Source organism: Prosopis cineraria, unplaced genomic scaffold, assembly GCF_029017545.1.
Source record: "Prosopis cineraria cultivar Desert tree isolate PC_DT_omini unplaced genomic scaffold, ASM2901754v1 PC703, whole genome shotgun sequence".
NCBI classification, from domain to species: Eukaryota; Viridiplantae; Streptophyta; class Magnoliopsida; order Fabales; family Fabaceae; genus Prosopis; species Prosopis cineraria.
Genome location: NW_026556028.1, coordinates 2223 through 19086, shown reverse-complemented (window position 1 = coordinate 19086; position 16864 = coordinate 2223). Strand labels below are relative to the sequence as shown.

Genomic DNA, 16864 nt, shown 5'->3' with positions numbered 1-16864 from the left:
TTGATATAAGTATGTTAAGTATATAAAACTAAATACATAAGTCTTAACCAAAGAAAAATAATATATATTTGGAAAAACATACCTTTTAGTCACAACAATTTGCTCGTGTTTTGTTATAGATCCTTGCATTTTTTTTTTATATTTTGAGTTCCTACATTTTTATTTTTTTGTATTCTAAATCCCTAAATAAACAAAATGATCAAATTGTAGGGACCTTAGATGAACATAAAATATCAAAAAATGAAAATGTGGGGATCCAAAACACCAGAAGAAAATTATAGGAACCTATAATAAAATATGAACAAAGTACAGAGACCAAAAAATATTTTTTTTATATATTTTTATGAAAACAAGATTTTTGTTGGTACCTAGATTTTTTTCAAAAAAACTACTTATATATTAGATTGGAGAGAGTAAAATACAAAGAGAACATCATTAAACCACAGCTTTATCTTGCCCTATATTGTTGCAAGAAAATGATTGAAATGCATTCTCATAAAATCATCATCCTGTTTAAGAGTAGCTCCATTACTCTTTCATTCATGTTTAAGCAGGCTAATTTTTGTGCTCATATATTAGTCATTAATGAGCTTGATTTATTAGAATCTTTTTGTTTTTTTAATCAACTACCCCCTTATTGTTAGAAGATAGTGGATGATGATAAGAGGAGGTCCTTTGGGTTGTAATTTTGGTGAACCTTGATTTGGGACTGCTACATCTTTGAATCCAAAAAAAAAAAATCATCATTTAACTACTGTTTCATTTATTTCTTATTAAACGTGAATTTTCAAGCGTTGAAAATATCTCATGATTATAATGTGGACACTCACTGTATAAATGAATTTAAGACAGTCATAGAATTCAAATCCTCATTTTTTTTTTACAAAAATAAAACAATTATGGGAACCACAATGCTAAGCCTGTGGGGTTGAAGTGTAATGTTACGTCAAATTAAAGAGCTATGGATATTTAAAAAAAACTATAAATGGAATAATGCAGCACATAATCTTTTTAAAAACAAGCGTAATATTATCCTTCATACTAGTAATTAACTCTACGGTGAAAGTCAAGAAAGGGTATAAACATTGCACTTGTTTTAAAAAGATTATATCTGTGACACTATCGATCACATTCCTTAGAGTGCCTGTAACTCCAAGGAAGAACATTTCCAGGGCAAAGATACATTATTTTAACGCAAAAGACTTAAACCTCTTAATAACCCAAATCTTGGATCTCGAATTGGAGTCAAAATGAGATGAGATAAAGAAACAATGAGGAGATCCAATAGTGATCGGCCAAGTTGTGCACAACATACCACAGTAACACACATGAACGTAATGCATATCTGAAGATGAAATCAGCGAAAACGAATTTAAAACACCAACCAGATCTGTGGCTCCATTTTTTAAAAGAAAGTTAAAAAGGACGCAACAATTAATTACAGTGCAATAAATATTAGGATAAATGGGCGCAAATGTTAGTTTATAAAAGCATTAATTTGTGAAACTTGGTGGCCACTCCAATCTACATTTATTAACCCCCTCAGTTTGCATGCCTCGCATCTGTCCCCTCCCAGCTCTCACCTTCACTGTATTTGCGTAATTTTTATTTTAATTTAACCTTTTCATATATATATATATATATATATATATTCTTCATCTCAATTTATAAGATATTTATAAAAAAAATTTGACACTCAAAAACATTTTAATAAAAATAAGATTTCATTAATAATATTTTTAATATTATATTACACACCCTTTTCATTTTATTTTGTTTTGAAAAAATAATATTATAAATTGTATTTAATAAATTTTATTGATATGTATAATTTTATAAAAAATATCTTATAAATTAATATTCTTAACACAAGAGTCTGCTTAGGTGCATGCCGTAGCTAAGTATTTTGTTCATGTTTCGAAGTGAACATGTGAAAGCTAGCGGAATCACAAAGATCACTAGATAATGAAGAACTGGTCATAACTCTTGAATCACTAGATATTATAATTAGTGAGATCCCGATCCCTATAAAATATAAATTAATTAATATAACTGAAATTGACGTAAAAAAAATAAAAAATCCGACTCTGGTGGAGTGAAACCAACGTTGTCTTGTTCTCATTTTCAATCGCAAACTTGCATGGGCGATCAATGCTTGTTAGCTGCACCATGCACGTGTGAAGAAGACTCACAGTCGTGCTTGTAAAAATCTATATCTAATACGGTTTTCTAAAATTTTAATTAAACTCACACTACAAGAATAATATTTACTAAATAAACAGCGAAACATTTGAACACCACCTACGTTATTGAGACCTTGTTTCATTACCCAAAGCTTGATCAAGACATATCAGCACCGAAAGCAGTCATCCTGGTGATATATAGTAGATTGTTAATGTGGGGCTTACCATGTCCAATAATTTTCTGGATGAGCAACAAGAACATCACTTCACTGCTCGCACGTACTTTTTTTCTTTTTCTTTTTTTTTTTGAACGAAGCTCGCACGTACTTAATTACACGCTCTTTAACGTAATCAATCTTCAAAAATTCATGTTCTGATCTTACCACCGCATTCAGTCTCATTCCTAATCATAGGCACTGTGAAAAGCGTGCCATCTGTTTGTAAATATTGATTAGACCTAAGCCCTTAAATTCTTCACTTCATTTCTTCTATAATACTCTCTTTATTCGCATATATAGGATATTTTTTATCAAATATCACATATTAATAAAGATTTATTATTTAGTTGAACTCACATAAAAATACAATAATTTTTCAGTTTTATCCCTAATAATGTCATAATTACTATCATGATGGTGGTAGAGAAAATATATAATTAATGATCTATTTCATTTTCTAAGACAAGGGTAAAATTATTTAATTATTCAAAAATTTCATTGCCACCACTTATATTTAAGGATAAAATAAACTTCTAAAAAACACCTTATAGGAATGGAGAGAGTATATATCATTAAATTGATGGATTAACATAATAATAATACTTATTGCATCCTAATTTCTAAGACCTTTTTTTAGCTAAATTATACAAACCAATGAAGTTGATTAAATATAGTTTACAATCTTAATTTTTCTATAAACTTACAAAAATACCATTCATTAAGAGAGGAAGAACAAAATTTAATTAAGGAATGAATTGATGAGTAGTAATATTAAAATAATTATCATTAATGAAAGAGTAAATGAGTAGAAATATCCAAGAAGTCATTGGCCAAGAGCATTTAATAGCTTAAAGTGAGGAAAATGACATAAAAGCTCATAAATTTTTGTTTTTGGTGCATTTCTGGCTAAACAATTACTACAATATAACAGTCAACATAATGATTTGGTCACTTATAAGTATTTATATCTTTTTTTTAACTTTGAGTTAGTTTTAATGAAATTATGATTTTTTTTATGGCTTGTATTTTGAGATATCAAATTATATATAAAAGTATCTTATAAAATAAGACGGAAAACTATATGTGATTTCACGTAACTACTGAAAACTTTGCTCAATCCCACAAGTTGAGTTGCCATATATTAATTCATTTCAATTATTACTCTAAACTCTACACGCACACAGGGATGCAGGATGCTAGTATATATGATGATTGCAAGCTATTTTGTTTACCCCCCGACCGTTGGAAAGTGATCAGCCACTAGATTTCATTATTGCATGAAATAAATAGCCGTTACTTCATTACCAAAAAAACAAGATAGCCGTTGGAGTTGGAAAGAAATTCGCCTTGTTTGGAAGCCCAATTTGGCATCCATGACAAAAGGATTGTCAATCGAGGGAATCCAAAGCAAAACGTAAGGAAAATGAATCGGCCACTCACATTGTTTCACAAATTAGCCCAAAAGCGTGTGTGTATATCAGAGTGTTCACATCAGCGAAGAAGTTGTGAGACTGCCCAATTCAATCTTAGGCCCATAACTATATCCGAATAAGCCTCGGCTGCTAAGTGCATGTAATAAAATTCTCTTACTAATTCTTCTCGATCGCCTGAACATTAATTCTCTGCGATCATCACATTCACCATTATAAAATTAGGCATAAATAAAGGTTATTTTTCCTATAAATGACAATAATAAACCATCATTTATTTCTCAATTATTTAAAGTCTCTCAATAAATTAGTATTTATTATCCATCATTTATTTTTATGTATAAGTGATGGTTAAATAACCCTTCATTTAAAATATATATATTTTAGTTCTTTTTGTAAAGTAGGACAGAATAAATTATATGTATTTAAAATATCTGTCATTCATTCTCAACATAAATAACGAGTAAGTTATTTACACGTTATTTAACTCTCATTTATTCTATGTTTTTTTTTTAAATAGGGTTGTTATTTACAGCAGCCTCTTAACAACTCCACAAAATAATAACCAAACAATAATTCTAACATTTCATATATGAATAACAATTGAAATAGATTGTATAAATTACAAACTGAAACAAAAACATTTATCTTATTCTAATCTATTAAGTAATCAATGTATAGGGTTTTCTAAAGTAAATTAATTTATCAACTAGTAATAAAAACTAATTTTAATTTCTAAAGTAAAATAATTCACAACTAGTGATAAAGACTAATTTTAATTTATAAAGTAAAATAATAAAACTATAAACACTAATCTTACTTTCACTAACTTTATTGATTTTTCTTTGTGCGAATATCACAATTAAAACATGTACTGAATCACTTTTTAATTACTTTATTTATTTGTGCATTTTTAAATTTTTCAATGTGAGAATTCTCATAGTATTGTATGTAATACATAAATTATCCACTATAATTTTAATTTATATGTCATAATCATTTAATTTAAAGCTTCCTTTATACTCCCAACTACTAATACACTTATCATCTTTAGTCTTTCCATACTTATATGCCAACACTTATATTTTTTATTAATTTCATGACACACTAAATGATCTTCTAACTCATGCATTAATCTACTTTAAAAAATTACATCTTACACAAAAATACACTATTCTTCAAAGGTCTTTTACATGCTTAAGAGCAAACCTTGTAAATTATTTTACATCATTCAAATATTATTTATTCAATCAATTCACAAACATTCATTCATTATCTGTAAATTTAATCTAGAAAAAAATTTCATACAAAGAAATGTGATCAGTGATTCATGAATATGAAAAGGACAATAATGAAAAAATAATTATAGTAAAATTTGGTACACTAATATATTTCGATATGTACTTTCTAACAATAAAACTACCTATATCCAATAAGACAAATAATTTAAATTAAAAATTATTTAAATAGTTTAAAATTCATAAAAAAATTTATGAATGTCCATTTTGATCACTCATTTTCAACCTCATAATAATTTTAAAGCTACCTATAACCCCTATTAGCATCCCCAATCCTAAAACACATAATATATTATCAATTTTCAACAACTCACATTACCAAAATCAAGCAACAATATACACAGAAAGTTAAATATATAAACTCAATCAATAGAACTCTCCAAAATAATGAATAAATCATCCGTACAGCCCAAAAGAAAGGACATTAAAAGAGAAGGTAGAAAACACACACACACACACACAGAGAAAGATACACCTTAGAAGAAAATGCATTGAAACGCAACGGCACACTCACAAAACGATGAACAATAGCGAGGAGAACAGCAAAATCACAGTGGAGGTTGTGGACGACAGTGGACTATGGCAATGAAGTTACTTTGTGGGTTTTCTTATAATTTTGTGTGCTAGAGTAGAGAAGAGAGGAAAGTCTAGGCATGTAAGAGAGTGAAATGAAAGGGAGACGAAACATTTCGGGAAAAAAAAGAATAAATGATTTCCCTATAAATGACAAATGTTTAAAAATTCCATCATATATGTTGATTACTTTATATTACCGGTGTTTAAAACACTATTCATATAAAGTGTAATTTTTTGTAATTTTTTTTAAATGTCAAAAACTTAAACTTTATATGATGGGTATTTAACAACTTATTATATAAATTCATCCATATAAATAACGAATGTTTAAAATATCTATTATTTTTGTTGATATTTATTTTTAACTTTAAGTTAAGTTAGAACCTGAAGCGTTATGTGTTATATATTTTACTCCTTCTGTTCCAAATTATATAATACTTTTAAAAAAATTTCTCCATCTCAAAATATAAGATACTCTGGATAGATTAATGTTTTATTAAATATACTCCAATATTACCCTTTTTCTTTCTATAATTAATTTTCGTCTCTTTTCTTTTCAATATATTAAATTATGAGTATGTTTAAAAGTTTATATTTTTATTTTAAAAAGATAAGGTTGCTAAGTGTATTTAATGAAGCTTATTAGTATGTGAAATTTTATTTAAAATTATTTTATAATTTGAGATGAAGAGAGTAATATAATAAATGATAGGGATTTTAAATATTCATAACCATCACTCATCTCTCTTCTAAAATAAGTAGTTTCTTACAACTGTCATTTCTAATGGTATTTATATCATTAATTTTGCAGATTTCAGTCAATAGGGAAGCAGTACTATACCACAGGAAAAAAAAAAAAGTCAGATTTAATCATGGACAAGTCCATTGCCGACTGTCAAATCCATCATTAATGGCACATTTAGTGACAGATATTGTAGCCAATTGTAACGCATGTGGCACATTTAGTGATCGATATTGTAGCCAATTGTAACGTATGTCGTCCAAGATATCAATGATGGGTAAGCATTAACTAGCACCAAGTGAGGGGGGAAAATCCATCACTGAAACAGACCATAAATCTATCAGCGAAAAGTTAGGAAGATATAGTGTGTGTTTCATGGATTTGTTACTCAGCCTCCATTCACGAACGAACAAAGAACCAAGCACAATCGCCTCTTTCATAATCTAAAGCCAGTTACTTTCCACAGCGCACACACAAATCCATTATCATATGTATGATATACTTCAGAAGCATGAAACTATATCAAAATAGTAAAAGGCAGCACCTAAGATATGGGGGATTCTTAAACAACGCTGTGTGAAGGATTTTTAGCGCCATCACCAAACAATCCAACTGTAGCATCCAATATATATCACAAATCCCACGAATTAAATATAAATCACATCACGCTTCCCAAATTTATAGGGTCAATCAATATGAGGACTCTGGCTAGGTTGAAAGTTGCTCAAGTTGAAAACCATAATCGCACTAATTAAACTGCAATTTTCATGAAATGTAACACATATCCTTAACAACATTATTCTCAAGCTGAAACAGTATTATGCAGGCATAGCCACCTAAATAACTGATGCTCATATGGTCACTTTTTCAAGCTCGACCAAGAATCTAATAAAGATCACAAAACATCAAAGCCAATTTTTTTTTATTGTTAAATGTGACAAATAAAGGAACAATTAATATGCCATAAATGAAAAAAGGAATTTTAGGGTCTTGGGATGTCAAAGGGAAGGAATTAAAGGATAGGAAGTGGGAATGAGGAAATTAAGGTGAGCAAACACTAGGGCCGAGAGCTACCAAAATGCCTGCGAATTGGATAAGTTGAAATTAAATAAGCATTTCTGGGTCTATTATTTTTTTTGAAAAAAAAAGTCCTCCATCATTTTAGTTGGAATTCATTCTTTTTTATTTATCATTTCTCTTATTTTTTATTTTAGATGTTTTGGATTTCTTTGTGTAGTTTTGACAACAAAAGCACAATTTGTATCTAAACCTTACATTATTAATTAGTTATGAAAAGCCAAACTCATCAAGAATCAATTTCAGTGCTCATTATCATATAGATGAGCACTGAAAGCTCAATGTCTATGAATTGTTTAGATATAATTTAAATAATTTAGATTTATAATTTTTTACTTTTATTTTTTAAAAAAATTATTTTAAAGAATACAAAATCTAAAATAAAGACATGTCTTAATTGTTACTTAAAAAAATATTTTTTATTTAGAAAACACCCGTTGAAAAACTGTAAATCTAGACTATAAAAATTAGACATGATCCAAAGGTGATGAGCTTTCAGTATTCATTTTGTATGATTGCACTGAAACTGGTTCACATCACTAAATTTGTAATTTTGGAACAAAAATATGCAATTTTCAGCCATTTTTTATCTTCAATCTAATAGTCCGTGTGTGTAGTTATGACATTATTAATAATTAGGATGGAGTTTTTTTTTTTTCGTAGAATTAAGGAGATATTATTTGAGAGTGTGAATTGCAAAACATGAGGGACACGATCACATGAAGTGGTCAGAGTTTGGGAGGGAGGAGACCATGGACAAAACACATGGTCATAATTTCTTGTGACATCTTGGTTTCACACGAACTTTTCTAAAAATGGACCAAAGCATAAGCATGAGATAAATCCAATATCATCATCGCCATCGCATCTTCATCCATTTCGCATCTGCAAGCTGTGAGCACACTACACTTTATACTCGTCAAAATTTCAATTCAATATGCAGAATATTATATAAATAATATAATGCTTCGAATCTTTCAAGATTTATGAAAAGTTAACTGATCTCTAGTATATATACTTTTTAAATTTAAAGATTTTTTTAATTAAATCCTGACTCCACTCTTGTCCACAGTTACATTGCAATGAAATGCTATCTTTTCATATACAGCACTGGTATTGATTGGTTCCAAGTTCAGGACCTTTGGAATGTTTCTACCAAACACAAATGAAACGATCACTTGATTTCCAATTCAAATATGAAAATTCGGTCATTATATTTTACCAATTGGGACCACTTAACATTAATGGTCGTCACTTTACTACTTGGGTCGGTGAGGGATTCACCGATGTCACGTTCAAGGCTTCAGCATGGGGCAACGTGTTTATTAGTAAAAGAAAATAAGTAGTACCAAACAACTTCCTCACGTTTCCAATGCTGTTAATTAATTAATTTTTTTATAAGAGCTTTTAATTAATTAATCAATACTAACCATAATTAGATTACGTGAACCTAGGGGTGTTCACAGGATGAGACGGGACCAAGACACCCCCGTCCCGTGTCCCGTCCCCAAAAAAAGATCGGGACTGAATTTTGGTCCCGTATCCCGTCTCGTCCCGAAAGTCATCCCATCCCGTTAAGAGTCAGGATGGGACTGGGACAAGATCAGGACGTCCCACCTTCCCGATAAATAAAATAATATCAAAAAAAGATCTGAATAATAACATTCATTAAAATTTTAAATTATATAATTTATTAAGTTTAAAATCAAAACAACACAAGCACATAAATAACAATAATTTAAAATCAATTATTGAATTATATTAATCATAACTACATATTATAATAACAAATACAAGTGATCTTTATGCTATAAGATTAGTAACAACAGGCAAGTCAAACACAACATCAAATTATTGTTCTTCTACTTTAATAAAGATGTACTAAGCTAATTACTTTTCTAAAAATAAGCAAAAAATATGTTATAAATAAAAGTTATTAAATGGATAGATATAAGAATAAATTATATTAATATAATTAATATATTATAAAGAAAGATATCGACATGTTTACTCCATGTCATTAAAATTATCAATATAAAAAAACTTTAGTTTTAAATAAGAATTGCAAGTATTAAAATTATGATTGATATAATTAATATAAGTATCAATTATATTAATATAATTAATATATTTAAAATAAAAAATAATATATATAATATTCGGGACGGGACGGGACGTCTCGATGGTAATCCCGTGTCCAGTCCCATCCCGAATCCTTTTTTTGTCCCGTCCCGTAAAGTCCCATCTTGATTATTTTTGGGCCGGACAAGACTCGTTCTGATATAATCGAGACGATATTGAGTCAATCGATACGTGTCAAGATTGAACATCCCTACGTGAACCCTTCTGATCTGATTTCCGCCGTTCCTTTTCTTCTGGGAGATCAGATGAATCACGTGTTTGAGCAGATACGTGTGAGATGTGACGAATACAAGATGACTTCATCAACCTTACGTCAGCATCATGACCCGCGAGTCCTTATACTTAACATTCACTCGCCAATTGCCCACGAAAGGCAAAAGCCGATATGTATCCAACATGTGACCTTTGAAAATAAATAAATCGACAATATATGAAAAAGCTATATTCTTGAATCATTCGACCTTCTGATTGAGTTCCACGATGTGTTTATTTTTGAATTTTTCCTTGTTAAATTCCATTCGTTTGTAATGATTTTGAGTATTTTATGTTACTTCTTAAATTTAATATTTTTTTGGATATAATCTCTTGCTTTTTAATACGCATAATACACAAATGTTCTTTCGATTGATATTCATGTACAGAATTAAACTAGTTTATTACATGTAACGAGATTGTGAGATTATTAATAATAATATATTACTAGCAATCATTTATCCTATGCTTGGCTCATAGAGGAAAATAAGAAGGAGAGAAAATGGGAGGAGAGAACATGAAGAGAAGAAAAAATGAAATGGATGCAATTTTCTCTCGTTATGTTTGGCTAAGCGAGAAAAAATTAAGAAGAGAGAAAATTTATTAATTTTATATGGTCAATAATTATCTTATTATTTATAAAAATATTTATATAATAAAATTCAATACTTTAACATGTTATATATAAGAAAAATTATTATATATTATTGACTTAACACAAATATTATTAAAAATTACTTTATTCAATATTGATGAAAAATTATTTTATCCAATTTAAAATTTTATTTATTAAATTATTAAATATATAATAATTTTAAAATTTGAAATTACAACCAAATATAAAGTATTTAATTTAAAATTAATTTAAAAATTTAGAATTAGTATTTTTTTAATTAGTCTAACAAGTAAATATACTGCTTGTTTAACAAAAATTTATAATCAAAATATAATTACACTATAAATATCATGATGGGTAAGCAAGAGGTAGCTTTTCTCTTCATAGTCAAGTAGGGAAAAACGTTATTTTTCTCATTTTTCTTCTCTCTCACTTTTCCCCCTATCAAGCATAGCATTAGTTCGATGATAAATTTTAAAACATAATAATGTTCTTTTTTTTAATTTAATATCTGAATAAATGTTATTAAATTGTTTTTATAACACTGAGTTTTTTTTCCATCAAACGAATTAATATACAAAAATTATTTTTCTCATGAGCAAACAAGGCCGTGTGAACTTTTAGACTAATGAGGTGGTCATCTTAGGCCTCCAAAAATATTTATCTATATTCTATGATCAGTTATTATTTTTCTTGTTAGTATCAAGTTTAATTATATTTTTTATTTGAAAATGAGAGTTTTGCTTAAAAAGAAGAAACGTTAGTTATAATCTCAAGCATCGGCCATATCATGTATGTTTATTCTTCTCTTACTTTTTATTTGAGATTGTGATTTTTTTAGTTTTTTATAGGATTTAAAGTGACAAAAATGTTAAACAGAATATTTGAATCTGGTTTTAATAAATTGAAGAAAAATATGAAAATAAATAAATGATAATATATTAAGCCTCTTCAATAATTTTGCATTAGACTCCAAAACTCCTTCGGCCGCCTTGCGAGCAAAGATGAATAGGTTGTTTGAAATTAATTTAATTTTATTGTTTTGAGAACTGATATTCTGTAGAACATGTTTTAAGAACAAAAAAATAATGAAAATGAGTGTTTTTCATTATTCTCTCTTGTTCTCCAGAATAATAATCACAGAACACTTAAAAGTTGTTTTCATTTTTCTGTTCTCCAAAACAATATTTTGTTTTTTTGTTTTCCAAAACACTTTTTGAAAACATGTTACCAAACAAATTTTTTATTCTTTTGTTCTGGAGAACAGAAACTGTTCCCAAAACAGATTTCCAAACAAGCCTGAAGTTTTTTCTTCTTCCTCTTTTTCTTTTTAAATCACGATCTACTCTCTTTGATCATTTTTATCTGCCTTGACATTATCCATGAATGCTAATTAAGCCAATCGATTTAGTAGTACACCAAGAGTTACATGTACATGAGAGTTTACTCTATTTGGTTCAGACCTACATATTCTAGTTGTTCTGACAAGCCACAAAAACTGAACAAGAAATCAAGAACAGAATTGAAAATTAAAATGTCACTACCAGAAGAATTGGCAGATTAATTGCTAATTAATGCAATATCAGTAGTGTTTTTTTAAAAAGAGTCCGTCCAGCTCAATCAATATAACAATCCACCAAGTATTAATGTATAAGACGAATCATGTTTTGTAGTTGAAATAATCAATATATACAACGACTTCTTCTTCTTCTTCTTCTTCTTTTTTGTGTTTACCTAAATTGAAGAAGATAAAAATGGAGAGCAATCATGTTTTTCAATGAGCTAGTTTTCATTCCTCCTATTATATATTGTTCGACGTTACCTTTCTCTTATCACTCTGTTCCCAAAACAGACAGTAACATATTTTTCTAATGATGTTTTAAACATGGTTAGCATAATGACGTAGAGACTTTCTATCATAATTTTCTAGTCTCCTATGTTGAGCAGGAAGTGTGATAACATGAAGAAGCTGCAGAATCTTACAGACGAAGATCATAAAAAACAACATAATATATCCGCACGGTGAAGCACAGAATTATTATAGTTGATGACAAAATTGACAACGGAAGCATATAGTAAGATCAGCTGAGTTTATAGATATGATATGAATATATATATATATATATATATATATCTGTTACAAACTAACAAAGCACAAGTTATTCACATTCCGATGTATATTCAAAATTCGACGGGAAGCAGACGCTGCCATTCTCTTCAAAATGTGCCAGAACCGTACACGAACCTCTTTAATCTCTCCGATATCCTCTCAGCTCTGTTACCATATTCTCCTATCTGAACGACATTCAATACGTGCAAAACCAGATCCATCAGTTATGTACATATATAGCCCTAAATCCATTTCAACAGAGAAATCTTTCACAGTTTGGTGTGGCAGGTGTTGTTAGGAGTTAAGTTTCAGCCAATATAAACTGGTGGCTCATCCACTTACTAATTTTAGTTAGGCTTTGAGCTAATATCTAATTAAAGAAGCTCTAAAAGGACTAATCAGAAGAACAAATCGTTGGTTCGTTCGGAGGAAATTTGATTAATTAATTGCTCACCTGACAGTGTATGATATGAAAAACAGCATCATGAACGACTGAATAACTGGCGTTAACAACTTCGGCTTCTTCTTCGTGAAGAATGCGAATGAACTCGTTGAAGATGAACTGGCAATCCAACCCAGTAATCACAGAAACCTCTAATGCCGAACCCATTTGGTGAGTCTCAACTTTAGGTGATTTCGACCCCAAAATCATTCCTCCATTGTGAATTTGGCTCCCATGAGCATTTCTCTTATTGTCGGTGCGCACAAGGTTGAGTTTCTTCTCCTTCAACTTCTCCAACCTTATCTGAAGCTTCTTTATGTAGGTCGTGGCTTCATCCAGCTGATCCGGCAGCGAAATCGATTCCTGCACCACCAGATTCATCAAACACATAACACACGAAATAATAATCATGAAAACAAGGAATATAGGATGAGATAGAAGCAAACGAAGCACCCTGGAGGATTGATGAGGAAGCAGCGAGTTGAGCTTGGCGTAAAGAGCCCTCATTTGGCTTCTTCGGTTCCTCTCTATAACTTTCCTATCGCCTCTGGACGAAGCACCTGGAACGCTCTCCATTATCTGCAGAATCTATAATTAATACAATGCCAGTGGATCAGCTGAGGCACAAGATCAATGGTGTTTCATTTTGATATATTATATATATATATATATAAGAAGAGTTATTTATAGAGAGAGAATGTAAGAGAGAGAGGATTATTGGAATAAATTTGCTGGTGGTGACTTTATTAAATAAAGCAAGAGTGTCTCAGTATCGCGCTGTCGTTAGATTTAGATGCGAGTCCCCCTCCGACTAAAGAATTGAGATTCGAGAGGTGGGTGGGGCTGCTCTTGTCTTGGACCTATCTCTACACTGCACTCTTTTCACTGTTTCTGTTATGAATCGGTCCAAAATATAATTAATTTAAAAAAATTATATATAAATAAAATCTTTTCTCATAATATATATATATATATATATATTATCTTTTTTATTTTTAATTTCAATTGCTAAAAACATTTATAACGAGTGAAAGATATATTTAAATAAATATCTCGATTAATAAATATAAAGAGTAAAATAATTATATATATATATACACATTAAATCTTTTATATTTTAAATTAAAATTAATTAAGAAAAATGTTTATATTTCATACTGGAGAGGGTACACTATATAACAACTTAACAATCCTGCTGCTCCTTAATCCTAATATATATGTACGCGTGCCAAGTCTCATAACAAACACAAAGTTATTCAACATTACTTTTAGAATTTAAAATGCCAAGAGGTCACTTTCCAAGTTAAGCACACCCATATATGCTTAGAAATTTGGATGATCCCAAGTTATGGATTTGTGTTTTTATTTATAAATCCTATATCCTAATATATATGTACGCGTGGCAAGTCTCGTATCACAAACACAAAGTTATTCAACATTACTTTTAGAATTTAAAATGCCAAGAGGTCACTTTCCAAGTTAAGCACACCCATATATGCTTAGAAATTTGGTGATCCCAAGTTATGGGTTTGTGTTTTTGTTTATAAATCCTAATATATATGTACGCGTGGCAAGTCTGATATCACAAACACAAAGTTATTCAACAACACTTTTAGAATTTTAAATGCCCTCACTTTTCAAATTAAGCACACCGTACCCATGCTTAGAATTTTGGATGACCTATGGGTTTGTGTTTTATTTATAAATTTTATATGACATGTTGAGGGAGAGAGAAATTCTTGTAATAGTTTTCATTATAATCCTACATTTGATTGATAACTTGAGATAATGATTTTTTGTTTTTACCGAAATTATTGTGTAATTGAGATACTGAATAGTTGTTGCATCTTAAGCATAATCAAAATTTTGAAGAAAACAAATCATATATTTTAAATGAAAATTGTGAGTTGAGAATACTTGTGATTTTTTTCTGAAATTTTATGGGAGTGATTGCAATCTCTTAACCCAAAATAGTTAACCCTTGCTAAAGGGTTAGAGCTCGTTTTCTTTCTATTCTCATTTTTTATTTTCAAAATTTTTTACAATATGATTCTTATAATTATTTTTCAAAACAAAATAAAAAGTAAAATCTGCAAGCAATTAAAAAATTAAATTTAAAACAATAATTTTAAAATTAAAAAATTGATTGATAGTTGATTGGTAGCAATTAATGGTAATGGCTTATAATAATTATTAGTCATGGTAAATATAATTTTCAATAATTAAATATACTGTATTTGAAAAATAAAACAATAAAATAAAAATAATTTTTATTCTAAAAAATAAAAATAATTTAAAAAATAATTAAATTCAAAGTACTCATTTAAATAATTTTTTATTTTTTATTTTTAAAAATATAAACTATTTTTGAAAACAGGAACTAAATTGGTACTTACAATCTCTCGTACGTGTTTAATTAATGTCTTGTAGGGGAGGGAGTCTCTTTATTCCTTTTCTCTCATTTCCCTTCATTTTTTTTAATCACCATCATTCGTTGATTTTATAATTAAAAAATTATTTAATAAAATGATTTAAATGATAGGAATAGGGAAAGAGAGATCCCCTCCCCGTCTCGCAGCTGTGTTTCAATATAGTTTGTGAAAAGCTGAAAGCCACAGTATTCGCAGCAGCAATAAATGGTTCATAGTTTCAGACCAACACATAAAGAGTGGGCACACGTACTTTAGAAAAGCTTTCTCATTGTGCGGAGCAAATATTTTTTTTTGGTTATCCATTCAGGTACGGAGCTTCGTCTTGACTAATTCAAATTTGATCCGCATTGCGCACCTGATTATGACAGATGAGTCTCTCAATGGGAGTTTTCTAGCAAGACTCAAGTTTAAAAATTTCTTGAGCAAAATCAAATCGCTTATCACTCAAATTAATCTATTGCAAATTCCTCACTTTGTAGGAAGCGTTTAGTTACTGGATTGGAAATCTGTTAAGGAAATCAAAGCAAAAATAAATTAAATTAGGTTATGTTTGTTTGTGTCGTCATTTTTTTATTTTTAAAAAATTATTTCATAATAAAATTTTTAAAATTATTTTTTAAAACAAAACAAAAACATTATTTGCTTGTATTAATTTAAAATAATTTTTAAAATAAAAAATTACCAGAACAATGATTACCAACAGCTAATGGTAGTAATTTATGATTATTATTGGTTGGGATAATTGTAATTTTTAATGATTAAATGTAGTGTATTATAAAATTTTAAAAATATAATGAAAACAACTTTAATTTTTTTTTAAAGCAAAAAATATTGTTTTTGAAAACAAAAGCCAAATATGCCGTTACTCTTCTCCTCATGTTAAACATCTTAAAACTCAATTTCGCATATCATAAGTATAGGAATCTCACACTCTTGGCAAATTTCGTAATTAATAACTTTTTATCTTATAAATTAAATTATCCTACTTTTTTCGTGAATATGATTAACGTATCTTTCTTCCACATCTTACTCATTTTAATTTTACTTTATTTCTTTAATTCATTATATTGTCATACTTTCTAACAACCGAAACGGCCCTTACCCTTTTTTTGGATAAGAAGAAAAATGTAGAGAAAAAATTAAAAGAGAAAACTTTAAAAACAGTAAAAAAAATTACTATTTTGGAAATTTATCCTTCCCAGTTTTTTCTCTCCCTTATTTTAATTTTTTCCCTAATTTTTTCTCCATCTAAACCAAGCCTCAGGATTTACGTTTATAGCTATATACTTACTACGACCAATTAACTTATATTTAATCAAGTATTATATAGTTTTAAACATGATGAG

General features: G+C 28.9%; 1 protein-coding gene across 1 annotated transcript; it reads right to left on the bottom strand.

Moving 5' to 3' along the window:
• Positions 1 to 12729: 12729 nt before the first annotated feature.
• LOC129298081 (transcription factor bHLH162-like) lies at positions 12730 to 13662 on the bottom strand. Its single transcript, XM_054936495.1, has 3 exons — positions 13540 to 13662; positions 13099 to 13449; positions 12730 to 12829 (listed from the first exon to the last, which is right to left on the bottom strand). Exons 1-3 carry the CDS (start codon positions 13660 to 13662, stop codon positions 12752 to 12754), a joined length of 552 nt encoding a protein of 183 aa, XP_054792470.1. The 3' UTR covers positions 12730 to 12751.
• Positions 13663 to 16864: the final 3202 nt, after the last annotated feature.

Coding starts and splice junctions, on each gene's coding strand:
- LOC129298081 (XM_054936495.1), bottom strand. CDS start 13,662: ATGGAGAGCGTTCCAGGTGCTTCGTCCAGAGGCGATAGGAAAGTTATA. Junction 13,450..13,539: donor TTCCTCATCAATCCTCCAGG/GTGCTTCGTTTG, acceptor CTGGTGGTGCAG/GAATCGATTTCGCTGCCGGA. Junction 12,830..13,098: donor TTCATATCATACACTGTCAG/GTGAGCAATTAA, acceptor AATGTCGTTCAG/ATAGGAGAATATGGTAACAG.